General features: G+C 39.9%; 1 protein-coding gene across 1 annotated transcript in view; it reads right to left on the bottom strand.

The window, feature by feature from the left end:
• Positions 1–14,465, bottom strand: part of STX6 (syntaxin 6) — a 51,607-nt gene that overhangs the window by 19,548 nt on the left and 17,594 nt on the right. Inside the window, exons 2-4 of the mRNA XM_043568970.1 lie at positions 10,777–10,946; positions 8,119–8,213; positions 150–212 (exon numbers count right to left, since the gene is read on the bottom strand). Coding sequence (XP_043424905.1) covers positions 150–212; positions 8,119–8,213; positions 10,777–10,946 — 328 coding nt within the window. The remainder of the gene's footprint in view (positions 1–149; positions 213–8,118; positions 8,214–10,776; positions 10,947–14,465) is intronic.

The raw sequence follows: 14,465 nt of genomic DNA, 5'->3' as shown, positions 1-14,465 counted from the left end.
TTCTCACACCTGCCGACCTCACTCCAGGCTCAGCGTGTACATGTCCTCTGCTTAAACACACAATACGCAGACATCAGCATTTTTTAATTACAAATACCTAACCATGCTATTTTCTTTGACTGATGTTGTGTATTCAGATGTTTACTCACCTGTCTGTTTTTTCGTTCAGCTAATGCCTGCACAGAGGAAGGTGACATGTGATCCTTCATGTCCTAATGAGGTAAGGAGAAGACCAGAAAACAAACGAATACCCTCAGATTAAACAAAATCATGGTTAATATTTTACATGCTAGCAAAATACACATACGTTATTATGAAATTTTTAAAACAAAAAGACAGCATTCTTTAAAGTCTCAAAAATAAAGGAAATAAAATAGTGGGACTGGCATTCCTTTAAAAGGGCATAACCTGGATACTAAATTTAAAGAGGAAGACAGAGGAAGGGAGCTGGGATTTCCTGAGTACCAACCACGGGTCAGAAACACCACCGAACACTTACATTTATCACTGAATTTTCATAACAACTCTATGAAGCTGGTATTATTTCTGCTTTACAGGTGAGGAGTTTGAGATCTACCAAGGCTGAGATACTCTCTTAAGGTCACACGGTCAGTAAACGGCAATCCTGGGACACAAACTCAAGAACCTGTGCTCAAGGACTGAGATCTTCAAACAGAATACATGTGAAAAATCATGCATTTTAGGATAAAGTATATCTATCATTAAACACCAGAGAATACTTCCTAGTATTCTATCTTATTTTATTTCTGGGTTGGATTCATGTGAAGTATAGATTATTCTAATCCAAGAGTGAATTTCCAGAGCAGTATCAAAAATAATTTTGTAAAGGGATGCTTGGGTGGCTCAGTCAGGTAAGTGTCCGACTTCAGCTCAGGTCATGATCTCACTGCTTGTGGGTTTGGGCCTGGCATCAGGGTCTGTGCTGACAGCTTAGAGCCTGGAGCCTGCTTTGGATTCTGTGTGTCCCTCTCTCTCTGCCCCTCCCCCGCTCAAGCTCTGTCTCTCTCTCTCTCAAAAATAAACATTAAAAAATAATTTTGTATGGAAAGAAAAATGAGTGGACCCATTACTTACTCTGAAGTAAAACACCTGATTAAATATGAGCCATTTTCCTTATCATATTTAACCACAACCCAATATCCTTTAAAATTATTTGAATTGAGTACGATTGCTGTAATACAATTTTTCTTTAAAAAAATAAATGCTGCCAAAATAACTTCATAACTTTCTGTTGGCAAGTAGGCTATTTTATAGATGCAAATGTTGAGGGATTAGGTGCTCAGAAACTTTTTCCAAGACACATGACAAGTGAACAGCAGATGAGACAGTGCCACAGTTTTCCTAATTCCTATGGGCAGTCTGAATAACCACCTTGCTTCAACTTTCCCAGCACCCATTTTTACGCTCACCAAATGCTCACTAAAGCCTAATACGTGCCCATGTACAGCAGTGAGCAATACAGGCCGGGTCCCTGCCCACATGGAGCCGACACTATGGTGGAGAAAAGGCAAACAGTAATCCCACAGATAAGTCAACAAAGTGGTTGCTGTGTTGGGAAGGAGGGGAATAAACAGGGCTGGAATTGAGTGGGTGATGAATGCCACTCTAGAGGCATAGGATAGGGGTGACAATGGAATCGAGACCTGAAGGGCAAGAATGAGTCAACCACAGAAAGAACTAAAGGCCGGGAAATCTGGGCAAAGGGAACAGCAAATACAAAAGCCTGGAGGTGGGAAACAGCTCAGTGCCTTTGGTTCTTGAGAAAGCAGGCCAGGGTGGTCCAAGGAGCCAGCTGCGTGTTTGGGGCTAGGGGACAGAAGAGAAGGTTGGCCAAACGTGCAGGCCCTTCAGGCTGCTTAGATTTTATTCTGAGGCAGGGGATGGCACTCTTTGTTTGTCAAGGAGTAAATATTAAATATTCAGCCCATCATACACTGCTGTGTGTGTGTGTGTGTGTGTGTGTGTGTGTGCGCACGCACGCGCACATTTTCTAACTATACTTTAAAAAATGTAGAACTGTTCTTAGATCTCCTGGGTCATAGATTGCAGGCCCCTGTGCAAAGGCAAATGAGAAGCATTAAAGTATTTTAAGCATGGCCATGGAGTATTCTGGTTCATGTTTTAGAAGATCACTTCGGGTATTTTGTAGAAAAAAATGTTATTAATCCAGCAGAGCAAAGGTAAAGAGATCATTTTACTATAACCTGTCACTATGTCCCTCCCAGTGCTGCCCATCTAAGGGTGCATCCCAAACCCCCTCTGTTGGGGGCCTTCAACAAGAGGATATGTGAGCCCTTGGAAATGACACTGGGTAGGTAGCACATCCGAGGGGTGTTCTGTCTAGGGTCCAGTTGACCCAGAAATTCTAGAATTCTCTACCTATTTCGCCGTTCACAAACCTCAAAAAAAAAAAAAATTAAAAAAAAAAATGGCCACCCATAGAAACTGAGAAAAATATACTTAGTTTAAAAAAAAAAAAAAAAAAGCACCCACCATGAACATACAGATATTGGCTTATTTAAAACAAAGGGAATTCAGTGGTATAAGCCATGTTTCTTAAATGTGTGAGATTTACCTGAGTGAGTCACCTGGGGTGGTGTTAAATGTTCACTGGTGGGATAACATATGCTTTAAAAATGCACTTAATACATTTTATAATAGTTTAAAAAAAAAACAGTGAACACTACTTGCATAAAGAAATAATGAAAATATCAACATGTATCCAAACACGTATGGAAAAAATAACTGAAGTTCAATTAAACCTTGAACTTTATCTGTAGAACGTGTTTTTGCTGTTAGAAGTCAGGACAGTGTGGGGCGCCTGGGCGGCTTAGTTGGTTAAGTGCCCAACTTCAGCTCGGGTCATGATCTCACAGTTTGTGAGTTTGAGCCCTGCGTCAGGCTCTGTGCTGACACCTCAGAGCCTGGAGCCTGCTTCGGATTCTGTGTTTCCCTCTCTCTCTGCCCCCTCCCCTGCTCGTGCTCTGTCTCTCAAAAATAAACATTAAAAAAATGAAAAGAAAAAAAAAGAAGTCAGCACAGTGAACAGGGAAGTAGAGACCGTAAAGGCGCACAAGGAGGCTTCTAGGGGTGCTGGGAATGCTCTGGAATGCTTCCATGGCTGTCACCAGTTTACAAACTCTTCAAGCTGTGTACCTGGGATACGTGCACTTTTCTCTATTTTTGTACTTCAATAAAAATGTAAAAAAAAAACAACAAAAAAAACTGCTGCTCTGGAACAATGGCTGGAAAGTAAACTGGACTAACTGAAAAAACTTGACATTTTGTAACAGGAGCCTTGATATTTGTGTCAAATATTCACGGCCTTGACCTAGCAATTCCACTATTAGGATTTATTTTAAGAAAACAATATAAAAGGGGCGCCTGGCTGGCTCAGTCAGTAGAGCATGCAACTCTTGATCTGAGGGTTGTGAGTTAGAGCCCCATGGTGGGTGTGGGGATTACTTAAAAATAAAATCTTAAAAAAAGAACAGTATAAAATATATACCAGAAAAAAAGCGAAGATGTACACTGCAGTGCTATTTATAATAGGAAAGAAAAATAGAAAAAAGCAGCATGTCCCAAGAAGAGAATAGTAACTTAGAGTAAACTCAGACTAATGTGCCATTTCTTTTAAGAGTCTATTTCAGGGGTGGCTGGGTGGCTCAGTTGGTTGAGTGTCCAACTTCGGCTCGGGTCATGATCTTATGGTTTGTGAGTTCGAGCCCCATGTTGGGCAATGTGCTGACAGCTTGCTCAGAGCCTAGAGCCTGCTCGGGATTCTGTCTCCCTTTCTCTCTGCCCCTCCCCCATTCACACTTTGTCTCTGTCTCTCTCAAAAATAAACAAACATTTAAAAAAAATTTTTTTTGTTTTAAAAGAGTCTATTTCAATGTCATATAATGACTAGAGGAAATATGTAAAACTGTTAATAGTGATTATTTCCAGGGAGTGGAATGACAGAACGGAGGGACATTTTTTACCTTTCTCATCCAGCAAAATTATTTGCATTTTAAAAATAGCAAGTATGAACTGTTTTTAATTTTAAAAATTAAAATACAAAATGCTTATGATGGCTTAACACTATGATCACAACTGTAAAAATACAACTATCATACACTGAGAAGAAAATCACCATGAGAAAAATATAGCAAAGGTTGTGTTCATTATTTGGAGCTTAGACTTCTTTTTTCTATTTTTTCCTCTTATAAACTTTTCTAATTTTCCTTCATGAACATGCATTACTTTAATGAAATAAGTATTTAAAAGCTCCAGGTTTTTAAAGTGTCTGCTTACTAAAATATATGTGGAGGGGCCGTTAGCCCTGATGGCGAGTGACTCTTCCAATGGCTGTGCAGCGTGTGTCCTGTGTGGCCACGACAGCAGGTAAAACAGCCAGGCTTTCACTTCTAGTCGCCATTTGTTTCTACGTCCGTTAAAAGTTATCAGCCACCAGCGTCCTTATTAGGATTTGGAATTTTAAGCTAAGTCACCGAACACTGTTAAGCATTCTGTAACAGCCTATCAGGCAAAAAGGTAATCAGTCATCTTCTTTCTAACACATGAAATTTAGAACCAGCAGTCCAGAAGCAGCTAATACCAATACAATTTGGTTCGTCTGTCAAAAAAACAAAAAAACAAAAAAAACCCACAACACAATAAATGTCCTAGTTACTTATGCTCCTGTTCCCATTCCATGGTGTCTTCCAAACTGAGTGAATGGGACACCATACATCCCAGTACTCAGCACTCAGAGGTCACACATCCCAATGTCATCTCTGTCCACATTGTACACCTCCCCCTTTTTGGTTAACCATGTCTATCTTGACTTACAATGAAATGGAAACAATTCTTGGGTTGGAACAAGTTGGATTTTTTTTTGCAAGGGGTACAGTTCTCATCATCTTTGAAAGTTAGAGAGAATGTCTGTGAGGACCATTTAATTGATAAAGAAAACATAGAGCCAGAGAGGCTAAATCACTTGCCATGATGAAAATTTATTAAGGTCACAAATGAGCCTAGAACTCAGGTCTCCTCACAGCTCATTCCCTGTGCCTCTGCCATATACTTCAAAACCTTCTGCTACTAAGTTAAGACAAAGTCACTTCTGGAACATATTTCCACAGCACAAAGATTTCACATGCAAGATCTCCGATGTGTAGGTGACCCCACAAATATAAAAATGATTACTTCAAAAATATCAAAGGCTATTTACACACACACAAAAATATTTTTGCTCTCTTCAATAAAAACTGCCAGCAAAACTTAGTAAAAACTACATAAACTTCAAAGACACTTGGGAAAACACACAAACAAGACTCTTGAAACCAGGGATGCTTCTAAAAGCAAAGCCAATGGGGCGCCTGGGTGGCGCAGTCGGTTAAGCGTCCGACTTCAGCCAGGTCACGATCTCACGGTCCGTGAGTTCGAGCCCCACGTCAGGCTCTGGGCTGATGGCTCAGAGCCTGGAGCCTGTTTCCAATTCTGTGTCTCCCTCTTTCTCTGTTCATGCTCTGTCTCTCTCTGTCCCAAAAATAAATAAACGTTGAAAAAAAAAAAATTTAAAAGCAAAGCCAATGGACATGAATTGCAAGGAAAAATGAGGGAAAGATGTAATTCTTCAGACAGAACAACCACACACACAAATGTACAATGTGTTACCAACTCTCCTGCCTAAGAAAGAGAAAGCTGTGGATCAAAATGTACTCCTTTTGGAGCAAATAAACGAAAACGTACTGATAACAGGTTAACAGAGGACTTTATGTAAGCTTGTGATATACACATCCCAAACCTGAGCTTGGTCGTAGGTTTCTTTTCCCAAATCTCCTAACTCTCTGATCCTACTCTACCTCCTCCAACTAGAACCCAGAGATCTCAGTATATAAATACTGCTTAACTAGAGACTCAGTAGGGTAAGTGTCTCTTACTTAATCTCAGCTCAGGTCATGATCTCATGGTTCATGGGATGGAACCCTATGTCAGCGGAAGCCTGGTTGGGATTCTCTCTCTCCCTCTCTCTCTCTCTCTCTCTGCCCCTCCCTTGCATGCATTCGCTTTTTCTCTCTCTCAAAATAAATAAATAAACATAAAAAAAAAAACCCCTGCAAATACTGCTTAGCCAAATGCAATAATATTTTTTTAATTAAAACAATTTTTTTTACATTTATTTATTTTTGATAGACAGAGAGACACAGAGCACAAGTTGGGGAGGGGCAGAAAGAGAAGGAGACACAGAATCCGAAGCAGGCTCCATGCTCTGAGCCGTCAGCACAGAGCCTGACGTGGGGCTCGAGCTCACAAACCGCAAGATTATGACCCAAGCTGAAGTTAGATGCTTAACCGACTGAGCCACTCAGGCGCCCCCCAAATGCAATAATATTCAATCAACACACGGTGCTTTAAGAAAAAAAATTCAAGTAAGCCTCATTACTATGTCCTTCTCTTCTGAAGGATTTCAATTAGAATTTATTAAAATGAGATCAACAAAAGCTCAATTAGGTACTGTTAACCTACAACTAGCAAACAGTAACAGCTTTCCAAAAAGGAGTCACAATTAAAACAAGAATGACTAAAAACTCTACAATACTCAGTTGGATGATACAGTGGAGTATGATTTAGACCTCAACCCTAGAAGGGCTGCAGCATTATGAAGCGTGGACTTGATTTTAAACAGTTCTATCAAAGAATACACTTTAAAAAGCTTTTCAAAATGAACTTCAGTTTCTACTTCCAGTTATACCAATTAACTTAACTTTCAATATACTTACCTCTGAATTTCAATTTGCAAAACTTACAAGTAGTACTATTTTGCAGAAAGAATAAATATAATGATTAAGGTCAGGGATATATGCTTCACTGCAAGGCACCATTCAAATACTAACATCTACAGAAGTAGATGTTTCAGAAAATCTACTTGTCTTTCAGAAAATCTATTACAAAAAATAGAAAAGCAAACCATATGTATCAAATAAGTAATTGGAGATTTACCTTATTGGAATAAAAGGCTTCCTTATTAGAACAGTGTTCTGAACCGGCTAGAAATTAAGAGTGTCTAATTCAAATGCTCAGTGTATATAGATGGGGCACCCAGGTCCAAAAATATGAGGCCCATTAAAGTATGGCCTTATTTAAAAATAATTTAGATATATGTATATAGAAAGGCAACTAATGAATAAAAGAAGAAACAAGAATAGTTAAAGTTCAGTGATAACCTACCATCTGAAATAATTTCAAAAGGAAATCACATGACATAAAGTTTTTGGCAAACACATACCAAGGTTCCTGCCTAAGATGACTCTTAAAAAGCCATATGTTAGCGCTGGTATGATCCCAAGTCTTTTTATTCAAGGAAGCTGCTTTCTAGTACATATGTTAAAGACAGCTGGTTCTCTTACATCTAGTTATGCTAATCAAACGGCTTAGCCATATAGTTTCAAATACAAACATATCTCAAGGATACAGGATTTGACTTAAAAGATATTTTCTCTTAGGTTTTTTTTTAACAATAGATTATTAGCTATGTAATTTGAGACTAAAGATTTGTTCAACTTGGACTGGCTTTTAACACTCTTGATGGATGCTTGCTCTGGACAGCTCCCGAAAGGCTGTCAAGCAGTTGTATATGGAAATGTCAGTAACACGGGTTGCAAAAGTTCCAGAAGCAATTCAGATGGTGGAAGAGGCCGCTATCCAAACCTGGTAAGAGTCACTCTGCACAATGCAAAGTGATTACCAATCCATCAAGGAACCAAATGGTTTCTACAATGGTAATTCTTCCTTTTGTCCAAAAACGCAGTAGAGCAAGAAATAAAGAGGAAACAAGAGAACTGGTTTGGAGGAATGAGAGCTATGGCCAAGTAGGACACCCTTAAAGTAACTTCCCCAGGGCCAGGCATCTACTCTCTCCATTTTGCTCCAAGAAATAAGCCTGACAATACTAGAAACAAATTTCTTTCTTTGAATCAGAGAAATTATGATGGAAAGCGGCATTTAATTCATACTAAAAAGTGGTTTCAGAGTCGACCTATTAGTTTACAATTAAGAAAAGCAATTTGGCTATTTCTTGCACAAATAACACAGTAAGCTCATATTCCTTACCCTGACAACTTGCCGAGTGCTTGTGATGAAGGTTTTTCTTATACTCAATTCAGTCGCATCAAGGTTGAATTTTCTAGGGTTTGCTTCAACTATGCGTGGGTCAAAGAGTCAAGGTAAAGCAATTTCATCATCAAAAGTCTAACAAACGACATCATGTTAAACCACAGAATCTCTCACAGGCAAGCAATAAAATCTGGCTCGATGTCTCTGAACACACAGGTAACTTGACGCACATCATTCTCAAACTCTCTTCCCACAGCTATGAGGATCTCCGTGCCTCAAAGTGGAGAAGACCCTCCGGGTTAAGACTGCTGACTGGGTTCACTATAAATCCATGGCAGTCTGACCACAGCTGAGCTGGGCTCTTCCAGAGACCTGCCAGCACTTTGTATCTATTCTTTTCTGACTCCAGATCACCTTTCCCATGACAGCTCTGAAAACCTGTTTCATCTGCTATTCCAAACCATTCCTCTTATGGCAAGAAGCTAACCCTGCTTACAAATCTAGAGATGGAGGCTTCTTCAGTGAAGCTTCCCCTGATCTCCTCACCCCCAGCCTGGTCCTGCTGCCCCATGTCAGACACTCACATGGCTCTCTGTACTTTTCTCTTACAGTTTGCAAATAGACATTTGTGTTATTCTGATTAATGTCTGTTCCCCTGTCCCCAGAGCTCCTCATTACTCCCCACCATAAATTCCATGAGGGCCAGTACACTGTTCTGCTCATCAGTCCCATCCCAGTAACTAACAAAATACATGGCACACTCAGGGATTACTTGCTGAATGCGTGATGAAAACAGCATACTTCACTTTATTGTGCTTTGTTTTACTGCACTTAGTAGACACTGTGTGTTTTACCAATTGAAGGTTTGTGGCAACCCAGTGTCAAGCAAGTCTATTGGTACCATTTTTCCAACAGCATTTGTTCCCTTTGTGTCTCTGTGTCACCTTTTGGTAATTCTAGCAATATTTCAAGCTTTTTCACTGTTATATTGGTTATGGTGATCTGTGGTTGTAACTCACTGAAAGCTCAGATGATGACTAGGATTTTTTAGCAATATTTTTATGTTAAAGATTTTATTTTTAAGTAATCTCTACACCCAACATGGGGCTCAAATTTACAATCCCGAGATCAAGAGCCACGTGCTTTACCAACTGAGTCAGCCAGGCACCCCAGCAATAAAGTATTTTTAAATTAAAGTATATACACTGTTTTTAGACAACATCCTATTGCACACTTAACAGAGTACAATCTAGTGTCAACATCACTTCTATGCACAGAGAAACCCCAAAACTTCACTTGACTTGCTTTATTGCGATACTCACTTGACTGTGGTGATCTGGAACCGAACCCACAGTATCTCCTCTTTCTCTCGTAATTTCTGTCTCCCCAATCTTGTCTTCTTCCATCTCAAGGGAAGACGGATCTTCCTGTATCTGTGCTTTTGATCCCATCCTCTCACATATTTTGTTCCACTAATTTTAAAGAACATGCTTGTTTTTTAAAAATAATTTAAAAAGAGGATGCCTGGGTGGCTCAGTCGGTTAAGCAACCGACTCTTGACCTCAGCTCAGGTCATGATCTCATGGTTCGTGGGTTTGAGCCCCACATGGGGCTCTGCACTGACAGTGCAGAGCCTGCTTGGGATTTTCTCGTCCTCTCTCTCCCTTGCTTGTGCCCCCCTCCCTTGCTTGTGCACACACTCGCTCTCTCAAAAAATCAATAAATAAACTTAAAAAATAGTAATTTAAAAGGCACCCAGGGTCATTATGATTAACAGAAATATATATAAATTATGCAGTCCACACATCAACTGCACATGAACCCATGCTATGGAGTGATTCTGACGAAAGCTGGTTTCCTAGGTCACACTTACTGAAAGAACAAAAGAGAACTGAGAACGTGCAGCTGGCATACCGTCAACGTTTTTGATTGGCTGGAATTTTTCCACCTGAGAAAAGGCCACATAGTTCAGCTTTTACAGTTCTCTGGTTCGTCAGTCAGGTCAGTGCACTTCTTTAACATCAAGAGCATGACTTAAATGTAACAGATCTGCTTTTACCGAATGCAACTGGATGGTTTAGAATGCTTCTCCGATGGACACTGGCATTCTAGCATCACCTCCTGAATTGGAAGAAGACAATCCACAAAAGGATCTTCTTTTGATTTCTAATCAACAACGTATAACACTGGCCTGTATACACCTCTATGTAATAATGACCGCTAACACAGAAGCTCACTGTGCGTCAGGCACCATACTCTACCTGCTACACTTCCAACAATCCTACGAGCTAGGTACTACTATTATCCTAACTTTCTACTGAAGAGGAAACTGAAGCAGAGAACAACGCTCCAAGTCAAACAGATAGTAACTGGTATAGTTAGGGCTTGAACACACAATCTGACTCCAGGGTCTGAGCTTATAACCACTGCACTACACTGTCTCCACACTGCCTGACTTATCATGCACCGTAGAAGAACGTGGCCCCTAAACCTTAGCTCACTGGGCAACTATTTTGAGAGTATCATGGTACAAAGAAGAGCAACATCAATCAACTAGAAAAGGAAATATCTAATCTATGTACTTGAGACATCTGGACAAAAATGTGTTCATTTTTCTGTCCATCCCAGAGGCACAGGCACCATAGAGAAGGATATTGATGGTCTCGTCAAGGTCCTCCAGATCCCACTCTATGCTCCGGAGGTTGTTTCTCAGCTCATTGGTGGTCCAGTCGATTTCTTCCCTTGTCGCTGTGGAGGGGTCCTGGAGGAGCTCTGTCCATCTCTGAAACAAGCCCTGGGCAGTGTTGACTGCTTTCTGTACCTCTCTGTAATCAAGGTGAAGGGAAAGGGCAGAAATCAGAGACAATACATTCCATGAACAAGTTACTACTGCTTGACTTTAAGTTGACACCTGTGATCATGTACCATCTTCAGCACCTACCACTCCTAAAAGTATTTTTAGCTCTTTACAGAAGGCTCCTCATGAACAAATATCAAAGTTCAAACCTTTAAAGATGCCAGGCCTAGTATTATGTTCTCAGCTGATTTGGGGATAAAACAGTCATTATTTAAGTAGTTATATCAAGTTGATTAGAGAAGGACAAAATGTAATTTTTCTCTCAATGGACTATATACTTAAAAATCCTGTAAGAAGCAATCCTACAAATTAACTAAAGTGCCATTAACATTCACACATGCTGCCATTTGGTGTGATATTTTATATTCATATGAACAAGTCCTAACACAGCTTCCCTTTTCCTGCGTGGAGGAAGAATGAGGGTAAAAAGGGTGGAGGAAGGGTTACTCACACAGCTAGTCTTTTTGAAGGTAAGTATTTAAAAAAATTTTTTTTAATCTTTATTTTTGAGGGAGGGAGAGAGAGAGAGAGAGAGAGAGAGCAAGTGGGGGAGGAGCAGAGAGAGAGGGAGACACAAAATCTGAAGCAGGCTCCAGGCTCTGAGCTGTCAGCACAGAGCCCAATGCGGGGCTTGAACCCACGAACCATGAGATCATGACCTCAGTGGAAGTCGGACGCTTACCTGACTGAGCCACCCAGGCACCCCTGAAGGTAAGTATTTTAATCTGAAGGTAAGTATTTTAATTTAGCCATTCTGATAGGTGTGAGGTGGTATCTCATTGTAGTCTTGATTTGCATTTCCCTGATGATGAGTGATGTTGAGCATCTTTTCATGTATTTGTTGGCCATCCATATGTCTGCTTTGGAGAAATGCCTGCTCATGTCTTCTGCCCATTTTTTAAATTGGATTATTTGTTTTTTGAGTGTTGAGCTATATCAGTTCTTTATATATTTTGGATACTAACCCTGTATCAGAGGTATCATCTGCAAATATCTTCTCCCATTTAGGAGCTTGTCTTTTAATCTGAGACATTTTTAAATCCAAAATCTCACTGGACTTCCTAATATTATTACCTTTAAATATATACATGTATACAATACACATATAGCAGGTGAGTGTGTTTCTTGTTCAGAGAGAAACCAGGTCATTAAGTGTTATGATCTAGCATGCTTTCAACTTAGATAGAGCCACAAGGTTTTAAAAACTTCCCCTCACCTTCCATGCTCATGGGTTAGAAGAACAAATACTGTTAAAATGTCTACACCACCCAATCTACACATTTAATGCAACCCCTATCAAAATATCAACAGCCTTTTTCACAGAGCTAGAACAATCCTAAAATTTGAATGGGACTGCAAAAGATCCTGCATAGCCAAAGTAATCTTAAAAAAGAAAAAGCAAAGTGGGAAGCCTCGCAATTCCGGACTTCAAGCTGTATTACAAAGCTGTAGTCATCAAGACAGTATGGTACTGGCATAAAAACAGACACACAGATCAGTGGAATAGAACAGAAAACCCAGAAATGCACTCAACTATATGGTAAACTAATCTTTGACAAAGCAGGAAAGAATATCCGATGGAAAAAAGACAGTCTCTTCAATAAATGGTGCTGGGAAAACCAGACAGCAACATGCAAAAGAATGAAACTGGACCACTTTCTTACACCATACACAAAAATAAATTCGAAATGGATGAAAGACCTAAATGTGAGACAGGAAACCCTCAAAATCCTAGAGGAGAACAGAAGCAGCAACGTCTTTGACCTTGGCCGCCGGAGCAACTTCTTACTTGTTCCAGAGGCAAGGGAAAGAAAAGCAAATACGAACTACTGGGATCTCATCAAGATAAAAAGCTTCCACACAGTGAAAGAAACAACAAAACTAAAAAGCAACCTTCAAAATGGGAGAAGACATTTGCAAATGACATATCTGATAAAGGGTTAGTACCCAAAATCTATAAAGAACTTATCAAATTCAACATCCAAAAAACAAATAATCCAGTTAAGAAATGGGCAGAAGGGAGGTGCCTGGGTGGCTCAGGTGGTTAAGTGTCCAACTCTTGATTTCAGCTCAGGTCATGATCTCAAGGTATGTGAGATCCAGCCTCACATCAGGCTCTGTTCTGACAGCAGAAGACATGAATAGAAATTTTTCCAAAGAAAACATACAGATGGCTAACAGACACATGAAAAGATGCTCAACATCATGTAAACACAAATCAAAACTACAATGAGATATCACCTCATACCAATCATAATGGCTAAAATTAACAACACAGAAAAAAACAGGTGTAAGTGATGATGCAGAGAAAGGGGAGCCCTCTTATACTGTTGGTGGAAAACAATATGGAAGTTCCTGAAAAAGTTAAAAATAGAACTACCCTATCATCAAGTTAGAATACTAACTTGAAGCAATACCTGCACCCCAATGTTTATAGCAACATTATCAACAACAGCCAAATTATGGAAAGAGCCCAAATGTCAATCAACTGATGAACGGGTAACAAAGATGTGGTGGAATAGGGGCACCGGGGTGGCTCAGTCGGTTAAGCATCTGACTTTGGCTCAGGTTGTGAACTCGTGGTTCATGAGTTTAAGCCCCATGTCGGGCTCTGTGCTGTCGGCTCAGGCCCTGGAGCCTGCTTCAGATTCATGTCTCTCTCTCTCTCTCTCTCTGTTCCTCCCCAGCTTCCACTCTGTCCCTCTCTCTCTCTCTCTCTCTCTCTCTCTCTCTCTCTCTCTCTCAAAAATAAAGATTAAAAAAAAAAGAAGAGGATATGGTGGAGTAAAAAAGAATGAAATCTTGACATTTGATGTGGATGGAGCTAAAAAGTATTATGCTATGAGAAATAAGTCAGTCAGAGAGACAAACACCATATGATTTCACTCTTATGTGGAATTTAAGAAACAAAACAAATGAACATGGCAGGAGAAAGAGAGGAAAACCAAGAAACAGACTCTTAAGTGTAGAGAACAAATTGATGGTTGTTACCAGAGGGGAGATGATGGGGTGCAGTTGGAGGAGGTGGGTTGAGTAGGTGATGTTGGAATTAAGGAGGCCACTTGTTGTGATGAGCACCAGGTGTGGTATGCAAGTGTTGAATTACTAAATTCTATACCTGAAACTAATATTATATTGTATGTTAACTGAAATTTAAATAAAAACTTGGGAAAATAAATAAATAAATAGATAGATAAATAAATGAATAAATAAATAAATGTGATACACATTTAAAAAAAGACCAACCACTTTTGAGGCAGCATTCTATATTGGTGTGGTAAAAATGACACTATATAACTTTTGGGAAGTACAGATAGACCTAGAAAAGAAAAAACAAACAAAAAATTGGGGTGCCCAGATGGCTCAGTCAGTTGACTGTCTGACTCGGCTCTGGTCACCATCTTGTGGTTGGGGAGTTCGAGCTCCACTTCAGGGTCTCTGCTGTCAACATGGAGCCCATTTCGGATCCTCTGTCCACCCTCCCTCA

This window comes from Prionailurus bengalensis, chromosome E4, assembly GCF_016509475.1.
Source record: "Prionailurus bengalensis isolate Pbe53 chromosome E4, Fcat_Pben_1.1_paternal_pri, whole genome shotgun sequence".
Taxonomy (NCBI): Eukaryota; Metazoa; Chordata; class Mammalia; order Carnivora; family Felidae; genus Prionailurus; species Prionailurus bengalensis.
The sequence above is the reverse complement of the archived record's forward strand: the minus strand, read 5'-3'. Positions and strand labels throughout refer to the sequence as shown.